General features: G+C 37.3%; 1 protein-coding gene across 3 annotated transcripts in view; it reads right to left on the bottom strand.

The window, feature by feature from the left end:
* RALGPS1 (Ral GEF with PH domain and SH3 binding motif 1) overlaps positions 1-23,902 on the bottom strand; it is a 662,857-nt gene that overhangs the window by 12,629 nt on the left and 626,326 nt on the right. For all 3 annotated transcript variants that reach the window (XM_056812171.1, XM_007474667.3, XM_056812172.1), the window contains 4 exons: positions 21,944-22,024; positions 20,447-20,552; positions 2,445-2,537; positions 1,164-1,269 (listed from right to left, as the gene is read on the bottom strand). In XM_056812171.1, coding sequence (XP_056668149.1) covers positions 1,164-1,269; positions 2,445-2,537; positions 20,447-20,552; positions 21,944-22,024 — 386 coding nt within the window. The remainder of the gene's footprint in view (positions 1-1,163; positions 1,270-2,444; positions 2,538-20,446; positions 20,553-21,943; positions 22,025-23,902) is intronic.

Here is a 23,902-nt window from a genome sequence, read left to right as displayed (position 1 = left end):
ATAAGATTTTCATTTCATTTTCTGTAAAATAAATAAATTGGATTAGAATATCTCTCATGTTCCTTCTAACTCAAGTCAGAGGTTCCTGGTAAAGTTCATGAAGTCTACCTTTCTGTTAGTTGTGAAGCCTTCTACCCCTTTGCCTAGAGGAGAAGGTAGATTGAAACATCTATGGCGGAATGAGCACTGGCTCTGTAAGGGGAGGAACTGGATTAGGACCAGGTCTCTCTGAACCTCAGTTTCCTCATATGTATAATTAGACTATCTAGTCTCTGAAGCTCCTTTTAGTTCTATGATCCTAGAAATGTTGAATATCTATGTAGTCCCTGAATGACTCCTAAGGAATTCTACACCTTTTGCTGTGTTTAATATTATCTAATCTATTCAATATCAGTGCATTTGAAATAGTTTCTATTCCCTTTTTTTAACTCAATCTAAGACCACAAGGCCCCTACAATGTGTGAGCCAACTGCTGGTCTGGCTACTATTGTCTAAATAGACCCACGATTGTGAGATCAGTTCACATGTACAGACTCATTCTCCTAGGCTGGAAAAGATGGGACACAGTAGCTGGCAGTGAAGCTCCTGTATTCCTTCTTCCCTTGCTGTATGAGTATATGCACAGTGTTTAGTTATCCTTTAGTAAATTCTTTAGTGTGTGAGGTAAATATTTAGGGGACCTCCATTCAGCTTTGATCCCGAGAACCCCAATGGTGGGACATAGGCGCTATAGATTTTTAAAAAAACAGCTCAAAAAGCAGAGAGTTCTTTCTTTGTTTCTGGACTTGAACTAACTGATTCCCTGGGCTGGCTCTGCTCCTTTATCTCACCAGGTCAACTGCAATGGAGGATTCCATTTTTACCAAAAGTTAGAAAGACTAAGTTAAAAGATCTTCTTTTTCTTGACTAATAAATGCTTATAAATCTAGTAATAAGCCTCCAGATTACAAGAATAGCTAGATCAACTTCCTCTATATTCTTTGGACTCAAACTTGACTGGCAACCCTTATGTTGTTTTTTTATTCTATAGCATCTTGTGCAGCGCACATAGTAGGTGATCAGCGAACATCTCTTGACTGAATGCTATTGAATGACAAAATATCTGCCTTCTGAATAAAGCAGAAACCATTCAAAGAAAAAAAATCATATTCCAGTCTTCATACCTTTGTCAGGATTATTCAACTGGAAAATATCAGGATGCTCAGGATCATCTGGTAACTGTACCATCCATCCAACAATGGAAACTTTTTTTCCAGGAGTGGATTTATACTGGAAATGACCAAATTCAGTATTAGAATGGAGACTAAACACACATCTTGCCAACTGCCAAATTCCAGAGAATTTATCAACAATTAATTTCCCCATCTTTGTTGCAATTATTTATTATCCTTTAGGTCACTCTCTCAACTACTTCAATGACCTTTGTATCTGGTTCTATCATTAGAATAAATATACTGACAATCTACAAATAAATTCCAAGCTTCTGCTAGGTAGAAGATGCCTTGTGAGATAGATGCTGAAGACGTATTTTGTGATCTCATGGCTCTGATAGTCTAATTAGGGAGACGGCATGAATAGAGAACCAATAGAACCAGGACTCACATGGGAAAGGAGAGAGTATAGTGTAGTTGAGAGCTTGATGCATTTAATATAGAAGACTACATCCAAATTTTGCTCTACTCCTTACTCCCTGTGTAATCTTGGGCAGATCATTTAAGCTCTATGGACCTCGCATTCTTTATATTTAAAATGAAGGGGAGGGACTAGATGAGTTTCATGAGTTTCTCCTCCAGCTCAAAATCTATAGTGCTAAGACTATTCTCAAGGATTTCAAGATTCATGTTGATAACAACTCTAACATGCTATCCTTAACTCTCTAGTAACTCTAGAGTTGCTTTTCGGCCATATCCTTCTATGGTTAAGTATTGCTAATGAGTTTCTACCATGTTCAAGATATTGTTACTGTGAGTGAAACACAGGTACTTAAGATGGATTTTATACTCTCAAGGAGCTCATAGTCTAATTAGGGAGGCCACATACACATATGAAAAGAGAAATAACAATAACAAGAAGTATAGGAGCCTAAATTTATCTCATGAGACTAAGTCACTTGCAAGGTGCTCACTTATGAAATTTCACTCACCATATCCTGCTGTTCCTTCTACTCCCCTATACACTCATTCAGACAGAACTTAGAGCATTTTAAATTTCAGATCCCTAAAAAATTTCTTTGGCATACATTATGACATTGTCCCTTGATTCTTACTCCACAAATAAGCTGGTGTCATGGACCTTCATATCCTTATAGTTCTGACGTTCTGGTGGGTCACTTTAATAAATTATTAGCACCCTTGAAAGCCCCAGTTCCTGAATATTCTGACATTCCTAACCTTAGAATCTTTAGCTTTGGAACATCTTTAACATGAAACTCATTTGTTACTTACATGTTTTCTGTCAGTACCTCTTAAGGACTTAGCTCCAAAATAGAGCAGAGTTGATCCTGAAAGTGTTACCCAGTATCTAGACCATGAGGAAAGCTGGAACAAAAATATAAGCAATGATGAAAAATAATCCAAAATTAGTAATTATTTTATTATAAATAATAACAGTACTAGTGAGAACACCAATAAAAACTCATATGTAGATAGTGGCTTAAGTAAATTTAGCTCAAATCCTACCTTCTACAGGAGACCTTTCTTGGTCACCCCCACTGCTAGCATTTTTCTTTTGAGATTGTTTTCCAAATACTCTTGTATATATACATAGTTACTAGTTTGTTGCCTCTCCCATCACAGGGTTATGCCTTTTTTTTTTTGAATCTCCAACACTTAGCAATCATTTTGAGAACTGTTTGTTCATATTGTTGATTAATCAAGAACTGATTGATTGCCTACCCATCTGGAAGATACTGTGCTAAATTTTAGGGATATAAAGACAACAGTGAAACAATTTCTTCCCTCAAGGAAATACACACATATATAAAGATAAACAAAATGCATACAAAGTAGACTTGGGTGGGCGTGTACTAGCAACTTGGATCAGGAAACATTTTATGTAAAAGAAAGTGCTTAAGTTTTTAAGGAAACAAGGGGTTTCTAAGAGCCAGAGATCTGAAGAGAAGTCATTTCCAGCCTATGTGAGAGCCTCCACAAAGGCATAGAGACAGAAAATGGAGTTTCATTTGTGCAGAATAACAAATAGGTCAAAATAGCTTTTGGTGTCATTATTTATGCTAGTTCCCTATAAATGGTGGGTATCAGACTTTCAGCAGAGATACTCAATGCACACATTTCATTCCAAGCAACTATTCCTTTTCGTATCCTAGTTGCCTTATTTTGTTTAATACAAAAGCTTGTCAATTTCTTGTCATCAAAATTCACTTTTTATTTTTTGCAGTTGCTTCTGTTTGATGGAGAATTCTTTTCCTAGATTTGAATCTCTTCTAATATTTTATGGTGTGATTTTTTACGATTTAGGTCACATAGGATTAGGATTTTGGTTGGGTCCAGAGAACACAAGTAAGAGCAACCTGATTAAAGTTATAAAGAAATAAATTTAGGGGGAAAATATTAACAATGAGGTCTATCCCAAAGTAGAATTGGATTCCTCACCAGAGAATGGTGGGTTTCCCCTGGTTGGAAGACTTTATATAAAGGATAATTCTTTGTTGGGTGTGTTGTATTGGGGATTCCTTTTCAGGTAAGCTTTGGGTTACCGAGGTCCCTTCCAGATCTGAAGTTCAAGTTGTGAAGTTCATTCTGTGATTCTTACTATATCCTTTATCTTCTTTATTCTCCCTTTTCCCTTCTGCTCAATTTTTGGCTTGTTTTTACTCCATTCCTATCTCTTCTGTGGCCACTTTGGGCTTATATATGTTCTAATTCTCCAAAGGTGCTTGACCCTCTTTCTCTGTCTGAGAGCACTTGGTTATTATCTCTATCTATAGCTACATATATTTTTGTATGTTTATATATTATACATGTATATGAACATATGTGTATGTGAAAGAGAAGGAATACAACCTCAGTAATATGATGGCATTATACCAAAAAGATCATTCTCTATTTTCAAATTAGATTTATACATATGTGTATGCATTTAGACATAGACAGGTATGTATGTATACATATATAACATATACATATAAGATAAATATATGTGTATATGTATGCACATATACATATGTATAAATAAGTATGCTCATTTATATATAATACATACACATGTTTATATATCTCTCTCTAATGGGAAAACAGGGAATAATCTTTTAAATATGTTACTATAGTTATGTACACACACATGTGTGTATTTGCTAATAGGGAATTTCTATGTCTCAACTTTGACACATATTGTTAGTCTGTGACTAGGCAAGTTATTTAACTTCTCAGGGCTCCAAGGCAACTATGAGGATAAACTGCAGAGTATCTGCTGATTCATATTGAAAGATGGTATCCTAAACTGGAGGATTTCTATATGACTGGAAAGACCTTCAAGAAGTGATGCAGAGTAAAAGGATCAGAACCAGGAGAACATTGTACACAGAGACTGAAACTTTGTGGGACGATCAAATGTAATCAACTTTGCCACTAGTAGCAATGTAGTGATCCAGTACAATTCTGAGGGACTTATGAGAAAGAACAATATCTACATTCAGAGGAAGAATAGTGGGAGTAGAGACACAGAAGAAAAACATATGATCCATTATGTGGTTCGATGGGGATATGATTGGGCTTTTGGATTTAAAAGATCACTCTGTTGCAAATATGAATAATATGGCAATAGGTTTTGAAGAATGATACATGTATAATCTGGTGGAATTGCTTGTCAGCTCTGGGAGTGGAAGGGAAGAGAAGTGGGAAAGATCATGAATTAAGTAACCATGGAAATATATTCTAAATAAATAAAATTTTAAAAATGTAGAATAAAGAGTTGTGAAGTTCAAGTTGGATAAAAAGAAGGGTATCCTCTACATTAATGAAATTAATAATACTCAAGTGGGAGAACTATACTAATTTGTTTGCTAAATTTCCTCATCCCAAATATAAATATAATATGAAAATATGCTGGGAGCCATCAGGCCACAACACCTTGACAGAGTCATGTGTGGTAGCTAAGTAGGCCACAGAGTGGCCCTTGGCAAGATGTGATTGTACACTCAGTCCCTTTGCATGACCTCTCTCATCAATATCCCTTACCTATGGAATTGACATGACTATCATTCCCCCTAGTCTCAGAAGGAATAATGCAAGAGCAAAATACCTGTACCCTAATTCTCTAAAACATCACCAAAAGATCAGACCCTCAAACCCAATCCCAAAAGACTATCATGAGTTAACTTTTACTTAGGTACATAATACCCAGTGAAACTGTAGCTACAAGTCAAGCTCAGAACTTTCCCACTTACAGAAACTTATTCTCATGAAGCCAGCACACAAATCAATCATAAAGACCCATACAACATGTATAGGTACACTGAGCTTCAATATGCCTCAGTGACTCGACTTCACAAACCAGTAACTTGCCAGTGGGAAACTCCCTACTAAACCCTGAAAAATGGTCAGTCTAATATTAAATATGAATTGTGTTCCCAGTACCTTTCAACCTCAATGCTATGATTGTTGAATTATCTTTTAAGAACTTTTGATTGATTATTTCTTTTTTATTAAAAGCAATAAGTAATTTTTCTTGATTGTTTGTAAGCTCAAAACTCCTCACAGGGTAGTGAGAAAATTAAGCTACCTGTGATGAAATCATTTATCTTGTGTGAAATCTTTATGCTATATGTAATCATAATACAAGAATATAGAATGTTAATCAAGTGATTTGTTAAAAGTTAATGTATCACTTTTCCAATTATCTCCATGTAGACATGTGTGTTAGGTAAGGTATCTGTGTGCCAAGAAAATGGGTATAAAAATAAACATCAAGCCTGAGGATGGCGGAACAGCTATCAGATACAAAGCATTTCCATGGCCATAAAGATAGAGCTTTCTTCCATTTGTTATTTTTTTGACTGATCGTTCGCCACTTGTCAGGAACTTCTGGAGTCGTGAGTGAGGCTGGACCTTGCCCATGGCAAAAATAGGAAATAGAGTAAAAACACCGATGAAAAGCAACTTCTTGACTAAAGGGATGGAGGGGATATGACTGAGGAGAGACTCTAATTGAACACTCTAATGCAAATACAACAACATGGAAATGTGTTCAAATCAAGAACACATGTGATACCCAGTGGAATCGCACGTCGACTATGGGAGAGGTGGTGGAAGGGGAGCGGGGAGGGAAGAAAAGAAAATGATCTGTGTTTCCAATGAATAATGTTTGGAAATGACCAAATAAAATAATGTTAAAAAATAAAATAATAAAATAAAACAAAAAAGAAAGAAAAAAAGGAAATAATCTTTTGGACTCATGATGGAATGCAACAGAAGTGCTTCAGAGAGGTTTTGGGGAATATGTTGATATTTGGGGTCTCTCAAAAAGTACTGACTGAATAGGCACCTGATTATTTCTGTTGGTTTTGCCTCTTTTCTTCAGGGGACTTCTCCCTACTTGACAGTGTCTGGTAAGACCCAATGCTCTAAGGGAAGAGGACTCAGATGTTCCTTTCCCTCTGGTGACATTTAGCCCTTTGAAAATACATTTTGGTTCTTTGCCTCATTTTAGGTGAGGTTGGGTAAGAATGTAGGTTCTTTCATTTTAGGTGGAGGAGATTAATTTGGAAAGCAGGACCTTGAATACTCTGAAAGGTCAATGGTCTAGGAGTCTAGGGGGTCAAATAGTTGAATCCGTGCTGGGTTTTACAGTTAAGCCAACTTTGAGGCCCCAAGGAGCAAGGGGTAGCTTTTGGGACTCAGGTAGTAGCTGAGATAAATATTCACTCAACATAAATACAGTATTTAAATGTCAATTTATAGGACCAATACTATGTAGATGCTACAATGAGTCTAATCCCATTCTCTAGGGCATGTGATGGTATAAGGAATCTTGTTCCCCAAAGTACCAGGAGGGTTGATGTTTATAATACTGTTTATACTTGTCTTATCTCTTTGTAAAAACTAATTGATACTAATTAGTTAAAGGAACTGGGATGGTAGGACTGATTATTAACAGTAGGAGTGGCAAAAGGAAAAATCCTACTGATATGAAGGCCCAAAGAAGCTCCTTGAGCTTCTGGAAGCTGTGACTCCATGAAACAGCAGTCTCCCTCCAATCCTAATAAAGTTGGAAAGCCAAAACCTCAAAAAGGGGAGCAATGAGCAAGTGTGTTAAAGATCTGCGATCTTCTGAGTAGGGTTAGGTTGAATAGAACAGTGATGAACTTGTATCCATGAAAAGAGTTTGACAGAGGGCTACAATCTCCCTCAAACTCTTCATGGTTAACTTGGAAGACTTATTTTGGATCACTATCTAGAAGAAAATGGGATGATATTTGATGTCTAACCCATTGGATACTTGCTTTTTGCAGACGCAAATACTGTGTTTCCAAGCTACAAAGGGTAGCCAAGGTGATTAGCTCAGAGACAGACCTTGATAAAGGATATGAAATGAAAAATTCAATCAAGGCACATAATATGATCTTGATGGATATCAAGGGAGATAGCAGAGGTTATGTTCTGCCAGTCCCCAGCGCCATAAAGATAACATGAATGCAGAATAGAGAATGGATCAGAAGACGAAAAACTGCCTGGATGAGCAATGTCTGCAGTACTGTGATTAAGAAGGAATTTGTTCTGTCCTGTTGGGGGAGAAGGCTTTGGGGCATTTTTTTTTTTGTTCTAGTCAGAGCAGAAAATAAGGAAGGCAGATGCTGTGACTTTTGATGAACCTCCAGACAAGTCAGCCTGAAGGTTGAAGGGAAGATCATAGTGAGGTGAAAGAAATCAAACAAGTGATAAGAATTGATTCAAATGTGCTTGTTATATGACAGGGTGGGGAGGGAAGAGGGAAACAAAGACAAAAGTGAATCAATTCTTGACTAAAGAGTTTCTATTTTATTGGTGGAAACGACATACATGTGGGTAAGCAAATACAAAATATATACAAGGTAAAGACAAAGTAATATTCTAGGGGAATCACTAGTTGGTGGGGTGAGTGGACTAGAGAAGACCTCATCGAGGAGGGGGCAACAGCATTTTAGGGATTCTAAGAGGCAGAGGTGAGGAAGAATCTTAAGAGGCCTGGGGGAGAGTGTGTACAAAGGCATGGAGATGTAGAAAGAATAATGGTGGAACTGAATAAGATGAAATGAAATAAAGAGAAATTCAATTAAAAGAGAATGATCATGATGAAAGTCAGCCTGAGAGTGGATAGAAAGAAAGGTGCAGACCTGAGTTTAAGGCCCATCTCTGACAAATACTGGCTATGTGACCCTGGTTAAGTCACCTAACCTTCTCAGTGTTTCAGGCCAGACATTTCAAAGAAGGTGTAAATTTGTAAAGCCAAGGAAGTCACTTACCTAGATCAATGAATTAGCAATAATTTAAAAAAAATCAATTAAATGGTGCTATGTACAGGTACTGTGTAGGTGCTGGAAATGACCCTCCCCACTGAGGAAAACAAGTTTTTGCTCTCAAAGGATGTATGTATATATAAATGCATTTGAGGGAAGAGAGCACTAATAACCTGGGAATATTATATTTGGGCATTTTTCAGTTGTGTCCAATTCTTTGTGACTCAATTTGGGGGCTTTCTTGGAAAGATGTTAGCAGTTTGCCATTTCCTTCTCCATGCCATTTTACAGATGAGAAAACTGAGGCAAATGGGATTAAGTGACTTGAGCAGAATCTACTAGAAAGTATCTGAGGTCAGATTTGAACACAAGTAGATGAATCTTCCTGACACCAGGCTCAGTGCTCTTATCTACTTTGCCATATAACATCCCTTGACCAGTATTACAAGGTTATTTACATACTGTAGGCCCAGGCATATGTCATTTACATACATTTATAATGATAAACACTTATATAACACCTTAATATTTCCCATGGGCTTTATCTATATCATATCATTTGATCTTCAAAATAACCCTATGATACTGGTACTACAAATATTATGATCTCCCATTTTGCAGATGAGAAAACCAAGGCACAGGAACACGCCATATAACTCGCCAATGGTCACACAGTCAGTAATTATTTGAGAGAGGATTTTAATGTGACTCTTCTGTCTCTAAGACCAGTTCCTCATCTATTGTGCTATGCCTCCCTATTATTGCAATCGCTCCACTGACTTTGCCAGTGCCTTGCTCCCCTGAGGAAGGATCTAAGTACTTTTAGGCATGAAAGGAAGGGCTTGGGGTAGATTTGGATCCCCTGAACTTCCTGTGGAAGTCAGAAATTGAAGCAAGCAAGGAACACTGATTGGAATAACTGCTTTCCACTTCTGATAATCTTTACAGAGGCATGGCTCTCTCTGTCTCTGTCTCTCCCTTTCTCTCTGCTTCTGGGAAATAAGCAACAGCAAAGGCATGCTTCCTCCCACAGATCTGTGCCTGTCCATGGAGGTTCTTTGGTTACTATGGCAGTTAATGGAGGATGGAAACAGCAGGTGAAAGAGCTGAAGGGAATGTAGAAGATACTGGATGAGGCAGAGTAGCTACACAACACTGGGCTTTGAAGGCTTGAATATGCCCGTGCACAAAGTAACTGTCTATGTCTATATCTCAACATCCTATTGCTCACCGGGTATTGAGCCCATGATTATTGAATCTCCAACCTCAGATCCAGCTTAAGCAGCTGAACATGGTTATGCTCTTAGCTTTGACTAGGCCTCTTATTTGGATATAGTTATTGTCAATGGTTTTGTGAGGAGTATATGAGATAATATATGTGAATAATAATGTGAATAGTTTTTATGTCTTAAAATGCTATCAAGTGTCATTTATCAAGATATAATTATTGTCTTGAAACAAAGACTGGTGCATTATTTTGACACAGAGATGACTATGGCCAAAACAGCAGAAAATAAGTTCTAACAGGACCTACTGAGCTGTGGTCATTCAAAAGGGATTAATGGACTGTGCCATCAAAGGAGGATGAGCCTAGATGCAAAGTGATTCATTACCAGAAGGTTGGCCACCAGGGTTGTCTATTTCTGGTCATGGCTGCTTGATTGGTTAAGGAGGAGAGGGGCCTGTATTACTAGAGAGAGAGCTCACACCAATAATATCATGGATCCTTGAATTAATCCTTTCAGTGATGTTATAAATTTTTATTTAAGAATCCTGGGTATTCTAATGTTGGAGTGTCTGGATCTATTTCCCCAATTCTTCCTTTATTTTGCATTTCTTTCCATCCATCTTTTGAGCTCCTCCCTGCTGCCATTCTGATTTTCTATTCTTCATTAAATACAAATTGTACCATAGGTCATAGGACCACATTGCCATTCTGGAGTGAAAATATCAATAAGGAATTGTGAATATGAAGAATATAAATATGGGAAGACATAGGAGGTAAAGCAGAATGGAAAAAGTTGCAAGAGAATAATATCTATTTTGTGCTCATTCTGGGGATACTCTCCCAATCTCTACTTGTTCAGGAAGCCTGGGTCCCCAGAAAGTAGGTAGCTGCTATGGCTCCCCTTAGGGTTCTAGAGGTAGCCCTGAGAGATTGGGGGATGTTTTTCTAATGCTATTATAGCTCATGAACGCCTACTAGTATACTTATCCTCATGATTGTTGGTTAATATAAATGAGTAACAAAGGAGTATTTACTTATATGGTAACAGAAAGAAGGTGGCTGAAAAGAGCAATCAGTTTTAAAACTATAAGCAACCAACCAAAGGACATTACCCCTTTCCATGCGGTAGGGAGCAAAGAGGCCTCCATTTTAGTCAATCTAACTATGCTACAAAGTCCAGATATACTCAGACAAGCTTGGGTTACACACAAAATTCAAGAGGAAAATAGGTTCTAGATCAGAGAAGTCCTTTTCTTCTCCTTTTCCCCCTTATTGTAATAGCTAATATTTATATAGTACCTACTAAGTGTCAGGCACTATGCTAAGTGCTTTACAATTATTATCTGATTTGACCCTCACAACAACCCTGAAAGATAAGGTACTATTATTATTCCTGTTTTTCAGTTGAAGAAACTGAGGCAAACAGAGATAAAGTAACTTGCCCAAGGTCATACAGCTAGTGTCTGAGGTGAGGTTGGAATTCAGGTCTTCCTGATTCCAAGTTCAATGCTCCATCCATTGTGCCAGCAATTGTTTTCCCGAGATACTTGTGAAGTTCCCCTTAAGCATGATATAGATCAGAGGTTCTTAAACTCTTTTTCCTCAGGACCTCTTTACACTCTCAAAAATTACTAAGGAAATCTAGCACCTTTTCAGCTCTCCCTCCCTCCCAAGAGCTTTTGTCAACATGGGTTATATCAATCAATATTTACTGTATTATAAATTAAAATGTCTTGGTATTTTTATGAAAATAGTTTTGACTACATGGATCTCCTTGAAGGGGTTATCAGGAACCCCTAGAAATCCCTGGGCCATACTCTCAGAACTGCAAGTATAACTTTTCTGCTGGATTCCTCATAGAATCTTGAAGTGATGTTTCCTCATGTCAATTTTGCCCTTCTCTCCCAAGTGAAGACACTACCACAAATCATCGTAGTTCTGGGGACATTGCTAGGATGATGATGAAAAAGTCCAACTATTTTGATCTTTAGTATTTTACAAGGTTTTTCTCTAGTCAAGAGTGGGAGGGAAAGGAAACTGAAGCTGGGGATCTTCCTTCCCCTTTCTCCCACCATGAGAGATTCTTTCTCAGGATTTTGGCTGAAGTATTTTGGTCCTTTCTGCCACACTAGCTCATTGGTTTTATATAGGTCCCACAAGGTGTGACTAAATCTGTCAATCAATCTGAAATGATTTCTGGTTGCTCCTGGCTAAACTACTTTTGATTGATTAGTTGATTCAAATGAGGTACCTAGATCTTGTTTCTGTTTAATTGCTTCTTTTGAGATATACACTCACCTGATAAAGGAATAGGTGTTAGGAGAGTGAAATGGGATGACTGACTGATTGCACCTCTACCCGTACATATGCATTAGCCCTCCCCCACCACCCCATTTCTATAGAGCTATAAAGTTTGCTAAACATTTAAAATATATTATCATTTAAGGCTCATAATAACTGTGGGGGCTATTAGAAGTTTTATTTTAGTCAATTTGCAGATAATTAAATGGAGGTTCAGGGAGGTTGCTGCTTGTCCACAGTTAGAGTTGGTGCCAGAGGTAGGATCTGAATCCAGGTCTCCTTGGCTCTAAATTCAATATCCTATTGTCCTCTTTATACTTTCACCATGGAAAGAAAGATGGTATCAAATGGCAACAGAACCTTAAGAGAAATACAATGGATAACAATGCTACTACTTGGTTAAAGTTAATACTCATTATCTTTTTTGGGGGGGGATTTTATTTAATTAATTAATTTAGAATATTTTTCCATGGTTACATGATTCATGTTCTTTCCCTCCCCTCCCCTCAAACCCCTCCCGTAGCCAATAAGCAATTCCACTGGGTTTTACATGTGTCATTGATCAAGACCTATTTTCATATTATTGATATTTGTACTAGGGTGATATGATCTTTTTTTCAATCAGTAAATTCGAGAAGGGTAGCTAAAAGCATAATCATTTATCTGTACTGGGTTTGTTTAGGAATTTGTTATTTTCTTGACTTTTTTGGTTTTGTTCAAGACTTTGTATAATCTTTATTTTCTTCTTATCCATATAATTGACCACATATATCTATTGATAATTACAACAAAACTGAACATTTCCCCCATCTACCACATACATACAAAATTGGATATATCAAAATACAGAATGGGTTCACAAGGGATGCAATATTTTTCCTTTCATCCAAGGTCTTTAGCAAAGGCCGGAAGACAATTTCCCCATTATATTTGTTCTGGGAATTTTCATTCAGATATAATTTGGAGAAGATTGTTCTAAGGTTACCTTTCAGTTCTGAAGTTCCAAGATCCAGAACTTCATTCAGCAAAAATGTAGAGAAAGCAATAGACACAAATGTTATGGGTTGGATTCATAGATTTAAAAATGGAAAAGGACCTTTGAGGTAATGTAGTCAAACCTGTTCATTTCACACTTGAAGACATTTGAGATCCATAGAGGTTATGTGACTTGTCAAGGTAGGGTCAAAGTTTGAACACAGATCCAAACTCTGTTCTCTTTCTGATGCACCGTAATTACCGTTGTTTGACTGTATCCTTTCTACTTTCTTTAGCTTCCACTGACATTTTAAATTCTATATTACTTTACATTTTCATAAAATATATTGTGTTTATTTTTTAGAGGTCATTATTGTATTCAAATCTTCCTTTTAGGTCTATCTTGTCTTTTAAGTCTTCCAGGCCTTCTTGTATTCTCTCTGGTATGTTATAGTTTGCAGTTCTGTAGTATTGTTCCTCACTTCTCTTTTTCTACAGGATTCTAAAACTCCAGATTCTTTCTTTATTCATTGTTTTGCAAGTTTTAATTTTTTTTTTTTTGCTATTGTGTCTGATATTTTATTTTGTTTGTATGTATCCCTTTCTCTTTGCATTTTTGGGACCATTTCTAGTAGACTTGATTCCTTTATTCACTTGGCCTCGTATACTGAAATATCTTGGGTTGGAAATTTCAGAAATATTCCTCTCCCTGGTAGTGTAACGGTAGGAAAGTGGCTGGGACTAAGTTTTTTCCCCCCTTTTTTTCCTTGCCAGGGAAAGTGGTTGAACTTGGCTGGGGTAACTACTACTCTTCAGTGGTTTCTGCTTCTATGCCAAGGCAAGACCTGAGTGGAGGCCTTTGTTGCTGCTCCAAAGCAAACCAATGAAGAAGTCATTCATTATTGCATCTGAACAAATTCCACACAGACAGCTATGCAATATAGTGGTTAGATGTTGAGTCTGGAATCAAGAAGTCTTGAGTTCAAATCCAATATGACACTAGTTGTATGGCCTTGGGCTAGTGACTTAACTCTGCCTCAGTTTCCTCACTCATAAAATGAGTTCAAGAAGAAAATGACAAACTATTTCAGTATCTTTGCCAGTAAAACCCCAAAAAGGGTCACAAAGAGTTTGACATGACTGAAATTGACTAAACAACAAAAAAGAGAATATAGATTATATTCATATATATGTTCAAAAGACAGTTTAAAAAATGAAGTTTCTTGAGTGAAAGATGGGAAAGGTATGGCTAGATAGCAGTTCAGTAATTTGATATTGTGACCAAAGAGCTAATGGAATTTTAGGTTGCATTGAGAGAAATACCAAGTCCAGTAAAAGGGAAATTTTATTCCTAGGGTGCTCTTATCTGGTCAAATGATATTGGAGTTTTGGGAGTTCTGGGCACTGCATTTTAGAGAGGACATTGATATGCTGGAAAGTGTCTGAGGGAAGATAATGTCTTTCAGGATAGTAAGGGCCTCAAGATTATGCAATATGAAGAAGATTGACTTAAGGAAATAAAGGATGTGGAACCCAAAGAAGAAATCACTTATGAGGAATATGGATAGTTATCTTCAAATGTTTGATATAACTACTATATGGGAAGATGTGATTTACCTAGCCCTAGAACTAGAAGCTTTAGGTGAAAGTTGCATAGATAGATAATGTAAGTAAACCTTAATAATTACAGCAATCCATGCACATATAAAATTTATATCAGATTACTTACTGTCTCAGTGAGAGCTCAGTGAGAGGGGAAGAAAGAGAGGGAGAGAATTTGGGATGTGAAATTAAAAAAAATGTTAAGTATAGTTTTTGTTTTGTGAGGGCAAAGAATTGGAAATTGAGGGGATACCTATTGATTGAGGAATGGCTGAGTAAGTTAAAACATATAATTGTAATGGAATATTATTATGCTATAGGAAATGAGGAGCAGGAAGAGCTCAGAAAAACTTGGAAAGACTTATATGAACTGAAGCAAAGTGAAGCAAGCAGAACCAGGAGAACAATGTACACAGTAATAGCAATATAATATGATGCACAACTATGAATAACTTCTCTATTTTCAGTGATATGATGATCCAAAACAATTCTAAGGCTCATGATAAAAAAAAAATATCATCTACCTCCAGAGAAAGAACTGATTGAGTCTGACTCCAGACAAAAGCAATCTTTCTTCACTTTCTTGTTTTGTTCTAATTTCCTTCCACAAAAGGATTAATGAGGAAAATGTTTTATATGATTGCAGATGTAAAATCGGTATCAGATTGCTTACCATCTCAGTGAGGAGAAGGGGAGGAAAAAGAGGGAAATAATTCTAGACTAAAAATTCTTTTACCAATGTTAGAATCTATTTTTACATGTAATTGGGGAAAAATGAAATGAAATAAAAAATTTAAAAGTTTTTACAGGTAACTGGGAAAAAAGCATTATCAAATTTTAAAAACAATTATAAAGAGGAAAGACAATGGAAAAAAATGACAACACTCCAAAGGGAATGAATTGCCTCAGGAAAGGCAGTAAGTTTTCTCTTGCTAGTAGTCTTCAAGTAAAGACTGAATAACAATTTGTTGAAGATATTATAGAGGAGACACTTGACTTTTAGTGTCTGAAATTCTGAGGTGTTAAAGGAAATTTGCATTGGTGGAAGTAGAAGAAAGAGACTAATGCAGTTTAAAGTTGAATTTTCTTTCTTTTCTATGTAAAAATTAAAATTCATTTGGAATTTAGTAATTAAATTCCTGGAGACCATACTCTTTTTTTTTTTTAAAATTAAAAAACCCCTATCTTCCATCTTGGAATCAATACTATATTGGTTCTAAGGCAGAAGAGTGTTAAGGGCTAGACAATGGTGGTTAAGTGACTTGCCCAGGGTCACACAGCTAGGAAGTATCTGAGGCTAGATTTGAACCTAGGACCTCCCGTCTCTAGGCCTGGCTCTCAATCCACTGAGCTACCCAGCTGCCCCTGAGACCATACTCTTAAAGAAAGAAAATTCTTAAATATTCAGTCCAACCATAATTTTTACCCCTTACATTATTCCTCCCTTATCCCCAGAAGTATAGGAGTAATAATGGATATTTCTGAGATCAAAGAGTAAAAGAGGAGAAGAAGGAGAGAGCCATTAGAGAGAGATTTAGGCCATTAGAGAGATTTTCATATTCTCTGTTTCCAAAAGGGATATGGCATTTTAGTTCTTTATATTCCTGAAGAGCAGTCACAGAACTAAAGGAACCATTCGAGCTCTTATTTGGCAGGACAATTTCCCAAAATACATGTATGGTGTCAAGAACGTAGCAACGGCACCTAAGCAGGGAGATCAACAGTGGAGCTTCTCTTTCCTAGGTTCTTATTCATTGTAGCTGACCCACTGGGGAACCTGTGACTGTCAACCAACTTTAAAATTGCCTGATCATCTTATGTTAGATGGATTCAAGGATAACAGGAAATTTTATGTATTTAGCTTTAGACCATATGAAACAGATACTGGGTCAACAATCAACAATGGCAAGACTGTTAGAAAGATTTGAGGAGTATTCTAGGAGTTCTAGTTACTTATGAATTATGTTCCTTTTAGAACAAGGTTGGAAACTCAGTGGAGAGTTTTTTCACATTTGTTCTTAGAATTTGAAAATTACATTGCACAACCTCAAGATCTTATGGAGTGTGCAGGTAGGCATTTTTTTTTTTGCCAATCCTTATTGTATCCAGGACTCCCCAGGGCTACTTCCTTTAGATAGTCTTCCTGACTCCACAGCTGAAGGTCATTTTTCCATCCTCAGGTTTCTCCTAGTCTCTGCCAAAGGAGTCTCATTTACTCTGACCCCAATCTCTTTTGTATGTAGTTATTTATGAATTTATCCTTCTCCCTGATTTGATTGTTAGCTCATAGGATCATTGAATCTCATAAATGGAAGGGGTCATCCAATCTCATACAGGCTCTTGTAAGAATTTACAACATCTCTGATAAGTGGACATCCACCTTGAAGATCTCTTTCCATTTCTGGACAACTTTAATTATTGAGGAGTATTTCCTCTTATTGAACCAAAATCCATTTTGGAGATCATCTTCAAACTGAAAACAATATAATGGAAACAATATAAATATAAAAGGACACGAACAACATGACATGACTTCCTTCTTCCCAGAGGTGAGAGATTACGAATGTGTAATTGCATCTTGTCAGACTAAGTTAGTGTTGCTAAACTATTTTCATTGTATATATGGAGAAAACCCTTGAGTTACATACTTGCCTAAAGACATAAAACTTATTAAGTAGTAGAACCAGGATTTGAACTTGACTGCTCTGACTCAAAATTCAGTTTGCCTTCCACTGCAACACTAGATGAGATTGTTTTGAGATCAGTTGAAGGAAGTGGAGATTTATTTTTATTCCTATAAAATTTCATGTTAGATTTAGTCTACATTTCTAGTATATCAAGATCTTCTAGGAAACTGATTATATTAACTAATGTATTAGTTCACCCCCCCCCCCTTCAATCAGCAGATTGGATAAGCAAGCCCTTTATTGTCTTATCTTTTACGTCATTGAATATTGACAAGAACAGTCAAAGACACAATCCTACAATATGCTATTAGAGACTTCTCCCAGGGTTTACATCAAACCACCTATGATCACTTTGTCTCTGGTTATTTAATCAACCACTAATCCATCTAATTGTACTATCATCCATCTCACATTTCTCTATTGTGCCCACAAGGTTATAATGAAAGGCTTTGCACAGTGATTTGATGAAATCCAGGTATGCTATTCCTGCAACTTTTCACTAATATACTAGTCTAATCATTTTATCAGAAAAGGAAACAAAGCTAATCCAACACAACCTATTTTTTGTGGACATACAATGACTCACAGTGATCACTACTTCCCTTTTTAGAATACTGACAAACTCTCCTTTGGTAAGTAATGACAACTCTACTTTCTCTTTTTGAAAATCAGAACTTTTCAGTCGTGTGAAACTTTACTCATTTTCTAAAAACTAAAAAAAGTTATAGGGATAATTATACTTATAAATTCTTTCAGGACTCTGAGTTAAACATTATTCAAATATTAGTTACTACTCGAGAGGAAAAGAAAGAGAAATACTGGAAGCTGTAGGGATGTAGATTGTATTTCTATTCAGGAACTGTCCTGGTAATCAGAGATCACTCAAAATGAAACAGTCTACTTTAATCAGTAGCTAATTCTGTAAGTCCTCAAGATGAGAGATGGAGTGGATGGATGATAGAGAGTTTAACTAAGTGGTTGGTTTGATCATGTGGCCAATGAGAACCCTTTCAGCTCTAGGATTCTAGGCTTGCTTGTATTTTTTATTTTGTTTTAACCTAGAGGCTTTACTTTAGAAATTATTAATATATTTTATTTTATATAATTTTAATTTCTGACTATTCCCTCCCCTCTCCAGTGAGCCATTTTGAGTAACAAAGAAAGAACATATTATATATATATATATATATATACATATATATATATATATATATATATATATATATATAGAGAGAGAGAGAGAGAGAGAGAGAGAGAGAGAGAGAGAGGGAGAGAGAGAGAGAGAGAACCAAAATGGTTCAGCAACACAATAACTTAGTCTGACAAGATGCAATTACACATTCATAATCTCACCTCTGGGAAGAAGGAAGTCATGTCCTTTTTATATTTATATTGTTTCCATTATATTGTTTTTAGTCAGTAGCTATGTTACTTTCCTGGTTCTATTCATTTCACTGTCTCAGTTCATATGTCTTCCCATGTTTCTTCAAAGTACTGCCATTAAGTATTTTTTACTGGAACATTCTATTATTCCAATAGAGGATATATGTGCCAAACCGAGCAGTTGAAATGTGGCCTTTTCTTCCTAATTAGAACCTCAACATCCCCAAAGAAATGACTACTTCCTAACTCTGATGGCTTCCTTTATTTAAATTTGTCTTTCTCATCACTAAATAGAATATGTGCATGTATGTACACCTGCATTGTGAATATGAGGGGGGAATATACATAAGAGAGGAAAGGGGACAGAGAAGGGAATACTGGAAAAGTTGTTTTTGTTAACATTTTTAAAAAGTTCTAAATAGCTGTGAATATTGTTTCATATTGGTTTCTTTGTTATATTAAGTTTAAAAACAAAATTGAGGGAAAAAGAAACAAATAGTGGTTAGGTTTCCAGTATAGCCCACAAAAGCTTAGTTACCCCAGGATAGAGCTAAAATAAAGAACAGCTGCAAAGAATAATGGTAACAAATATGACTATTGCAATACTAGTAATTAAGTGGGGGGAAAAGTAAAATTGAATTAATTGAAAAAGAGCTATAGCAATTTACGTACAGAAGGCTGACAGTCCCAGGCTAAAAGTCTTGGCTCTCAGAAATCAAGCAGAACTTCAAGCTGAAGTTTACCCCAGAGAAGAATAAATGTAGGCCTAAGGGTGGCTTCCTTGTGAGTCTGTGTTTGTGTTTCTCTATGCCATGTGCCTCTGGGAAGTCTTTTACAATGAGCAAATTGCCTAAAGTCCTAGGTATGAAGCACAGAAAAATTGTCTGACTTTTTTTCTTCCTCTCTTCCTTCCTTCTTTTCTCTCTTTCTTTTCTTTTTCTTTCTCTCTTCTTCTCTCTCTCTCTCTCTCTCTCTCTCTCTCTCTCTCTCTCTCTGTCTGTCTGTCTGTCTGTCTGTCTCTCCTCTCTCTTTCTCTCTCTCTCTCCCTCTTACTTTCTACCTTAGAATCAATGCTAAGTATAGGCTCCAAGGCAGAAGAATGGTAAGGGCTAGGCACTTGGGATTAAGTGACTTGCCCAGGGTCACACAACTAGAAAGTATATGAGTACAGATTTGAACCCATGACCTCTCTATGCTTGGTTCTTTATCTATTGAGCCACCTAGCTATCCTTTATGACCCCTTCATGATTCATCTTCTACATGTGCCTGGGATACAGGACCCTCATGTTGGTGATCCTTCTAGACCACCACATATAAGCTCAGTCTAGAATTAGGACTGAGTTTAAAAGGGATTTTTTTTCTTCTACTGTCCTACGTGGCCAGTTGCTACTGTCCTTCTGAAAGCAAAGGAGGCATATGGTGTTGAGATAATTTACTACATGCCTGGAAATGATCCTCTTTAGGAATGCTATTGTCAAATTGGTTAAACAAACATTTATTATGCACCTACCACACAAGGTACTTGGTGTGGTAAAAAAAATGAAATAATACCTGCTTTCAAAGAACTTGTAAGAGACCAGATACCCACCAATCTACCTTGTGTTGTCATTATTCTGTCATTTTCAACTCTCTGAGGCCCCCATTTAGGGTTTTCTTGGCAAGGATACTGGAATTGTTCATTGTTCTCTTCTCTAGCTCATTTTACAGATGTGGAAACTGAGGTAAACAGGTGTGGGAATATGAGCCTGAGGCTGTGAGAGTTAGAAGTACTTGGTATTTTAGTGCAGACATTTGTTCTTATATTAGGTCTGTACTTACCGCAGGCTTTCGTCCTTCCTTGAGTAGCGTTTTCCTTCTCAAAGGTCCCTCCATGGTAATGACCCCTGATGAGTTCCCCAGTGCACAGCTGCATGGCCCTGTGGGACTGGTGAGAGGAAATAATCATCAAGATTTCTTCCCAGAGAGGATGAGAGACCATCCAGCCTTATAGGAACCTCTGGACATCTCCCAGGAGTCCTCCTGGTCTGGTAGATAGGGGGAGCCACTAACCTTTACTCACTTCTACAATATGAATGCCTTAAGTATTTACATAATTCCGGTTGTGCCTTTGTAGCGAGTGGCGCCCAACAATGAGGCTTGGTTAAGATAAATAACAAAAATAATAGCTAGCATTTATGGAGTGCTTTAAGGTTTTACAGAGCACTTCATATATTTTATCTCACTGAATTCTCATGATGACCCTGGGAGTAGGTGCTATTTGTTCATGGAACACTTCAACCCATGCAGGAACTTCTTCGGGTTCTTTGTAACTCCAAAGCAATGGAGCAGAAACTTCTAGAAGGTGGTCTTTGGCTAGTCTTCATGAGATTTCCAGCTCTAAGCAATGAACTGTCTTATTAGAATTTCCTGGCCATGCTCTCTGCAGCTCACAGTGCCCTAGGTCAGTGGTGTGACCACAGGGATGGTGAGAATGTGGCTTCTTGAGTTTCTCTCAGACCTTCCTCTTCCTGCAGACTTTTATATTTCCCCCATCCCAAGAGTCAGGGCAGATCTCTAGTCTGCTTTGGGAACTTTCTGGACTGGCTGCTATTGGATCCTTCTTAGTGAACCAGCTTGGAAAGAACAGAGGCTCAGTTCACATGGAAAGCCCAGAGCTTGAGGCTATGCATAAGTAAAAAAACAGAAGGAAAATTAGAACAAAGAGAGGAAGGGCCTATTGCAGACATCCAGGACTGGTCAGCAATGTTTTCCCCATAAAGGACCTCGTTTGTTTTCAGGGACCATCCTGCCAGCCTTGCAATCTTATATCATTTTCCACCCACCACTTAGGTCTATTGTATCATAGGACTTTAGAGGTACAGGGAATCTTTGAGATCATCTAGTCAAACTCCTTTATTTTACAGAAGAGGAAACTAAGGCCAAAGAAGTTCATTGCTTCGTCCACTATCACTCAGACAGTAGTCAGGATCCTGACCCAGGTGTTCAGATTCCAAATCTAGAGCTCTTTTTACCATAAAACTCTCATCTGCATCTCTCACTAAGATGATGGACAGTTGAGTTCCTGGGGCTCTGCTCCAGGGGCTGACCAAAGAGGACTTGTGGCACTGGGATTTAAGCAAACAGACCTTGGACCTGAGGAGCCATGTGACACTCATTGTTTCTCCTGCACTATAGATAACTTTCAGGCACACAGACTAGCACTAGTGTTCATCATAACTACAAGATCAAGGGAGCCCTCAAGAAAGTGACTAACCCATAAGGTACTGGGAAAATAAATGGCCAGATGGAGACTCTCCCATCCCCTGAATCTTTTACCTGTAGACACAGCTCCGGGTCCTGGGAGAGTTCCGAACTGGAACCCTCCAATTGGGTCCCAAGGTAGCATAGAGTCGACCCCTGTTGACAAATGGAAATGGATTTTGATTCAATATCATACTAAAAAGATTCCAGGTATTTACATCAGGAGGAAAGACCCTGTACTGAGTCCATCAGAAAGTCACTGGCACTCCCCCTTTGTCACTTGGGAGCTTTGCTAAATAACCAATATACCTGGGGAAGCTGGTTTCCCACTTAAGGCTCGAGAAGCAGTAAGTTTATTTATTCTCACTTTTTATTTATAACTTTTGTCTTCACATTACCTTTTCTAATCTTTCCCCACTCCCTCATTTAGATAACCATCCTTTACAAGAAAAGAAGGGGAAAAAATAGTTAAGTAAAACTAACCAAAAATACCAACCAAATCCTAAACCAGTTGTATTTGGTGTTCCATATCTACAGTTCCCCACTACATAGAAGAGAGGGAGGTACTTTCTCATATCTCTTCTTTGAAGTAATTTCATTTAAAATATAAATTTTAAAATTTATCCATAGATATTACTTGAATTAGAGTTAATAATAATAGCTGACATTCATGTAGGGATTTAAGGTTTGCAAAGTTAAAGTTTCCAAATTTTTATTTATTATTTCATTTCATCCTAATGGCCTTGTGAGGCACACACAACAGATATTGTTCTCCTTTTACAGACTGAAGAAACTGAGGCTCAGAGAGGCTAAGGTGATTGTGCAGGGTCACACAGAAGTGTTCTGGTAAATATTTAATAACCAGTTCTACAGGCAAAAATGTACAAAAGACAACCTTTAGATTGTGAGTTTTAGGAGGGCGAGGGCTATCTTTTGTATTTGTATTCCCAATGCTTAGCACAGTGCCTAGCACATAGTAGGTTTTTAATGAATGTTTATTGGATTGAAGTATAGCTTAATTTGCAGTATGAATCTTTTCTCCATCACTTTCTTAAACCAAGTCCTGATTTATAGTATTGCTGATTTCTGAGGTGCAAATCTTCAGACAGAAAATTTAACAGTTCATTCTTAGAAGCCAGTATGAGATGACTCCTGTACACCTGTCACTAGTTGGAAGTGTTAGAAGCCTGATTCAAGCATAGTCTCTCTTGACTTGAAAACCAGCACCCTGTCCATTATTGCAGAGACATTGGACCAGCAGGCCCGTATATTGGGGTCAATAAACTGCTTGACCATTTGGGGATATTTCTAGATCTCAATCTGGGATATGATTAATTCTATCACTTTAAACTTCATAGAACATCAGAGCTGGAAGAAAGCACAGTTGATCACCTCCGCCATTTTTACAGAGGAGGATGCTGCATCTTGTCCACAGGGCTAACACAAAGAGTTCCTTCCATCATTTTACATATAATAATTTCCCTCATATAACTGTATCTCTTATTGTTTATCATGGAAACCTTTCAATTTCTCTCAGCCATCAGCACTTCTACATCAAATGAGAAAATCAGAAGTAATTTGCCCAAGTTTACCTGTGGGAGTCCTAGTAGCTTATATCAGGGAAAACAGATAATATTCACATTTCTATGGCATATAATTTTAAATAGACTTTCCTTATAATAACCCAATGAAATAGGGAGTGCAAGCATCATCATCCTCATTTTTCATATAAGGAAACTGAGACTCCAAGAGGGAAACTGACTTGCTCTTGGTTACATACCTAGTAAGTCAAAGAGCCAGGACCTGAAACCTAACCTGGATCTAGCTTCAGGTTCTTTTTACTGATCTTCAAAATAATCCTGCCAGGTAGGCAGTACATTGGGCACATATTTAGAGCCAGAGGCTCAGAGAGATTGTGACTTATCCAATGTCACACAGCTGGTCATTTTTTCTTTTACCAGATTTGAACTGACTCAGGACTCCAAGTCTAGATGTCTTTCTACTGCACTATGCTGATCCTGGATAAAATGTCTT

Source organism: Monodelphis domestica, chromosome 1 (genome assembly GCF_027887165.1).
Source record: "Monodelphis domestica isolate mMonDom1 chromosome 1, mMonDom1.pri, whole genome shotgun sequence".
NCBI lineage: Eukaryota > Metazoa > Chordata > Mammalia > Didelphimorphia > Didelphidae > Monodelphis > Monodelphis domestica.
This window is presented reverse-complemented; position numbering and strand designations above follow the sequence as displayed.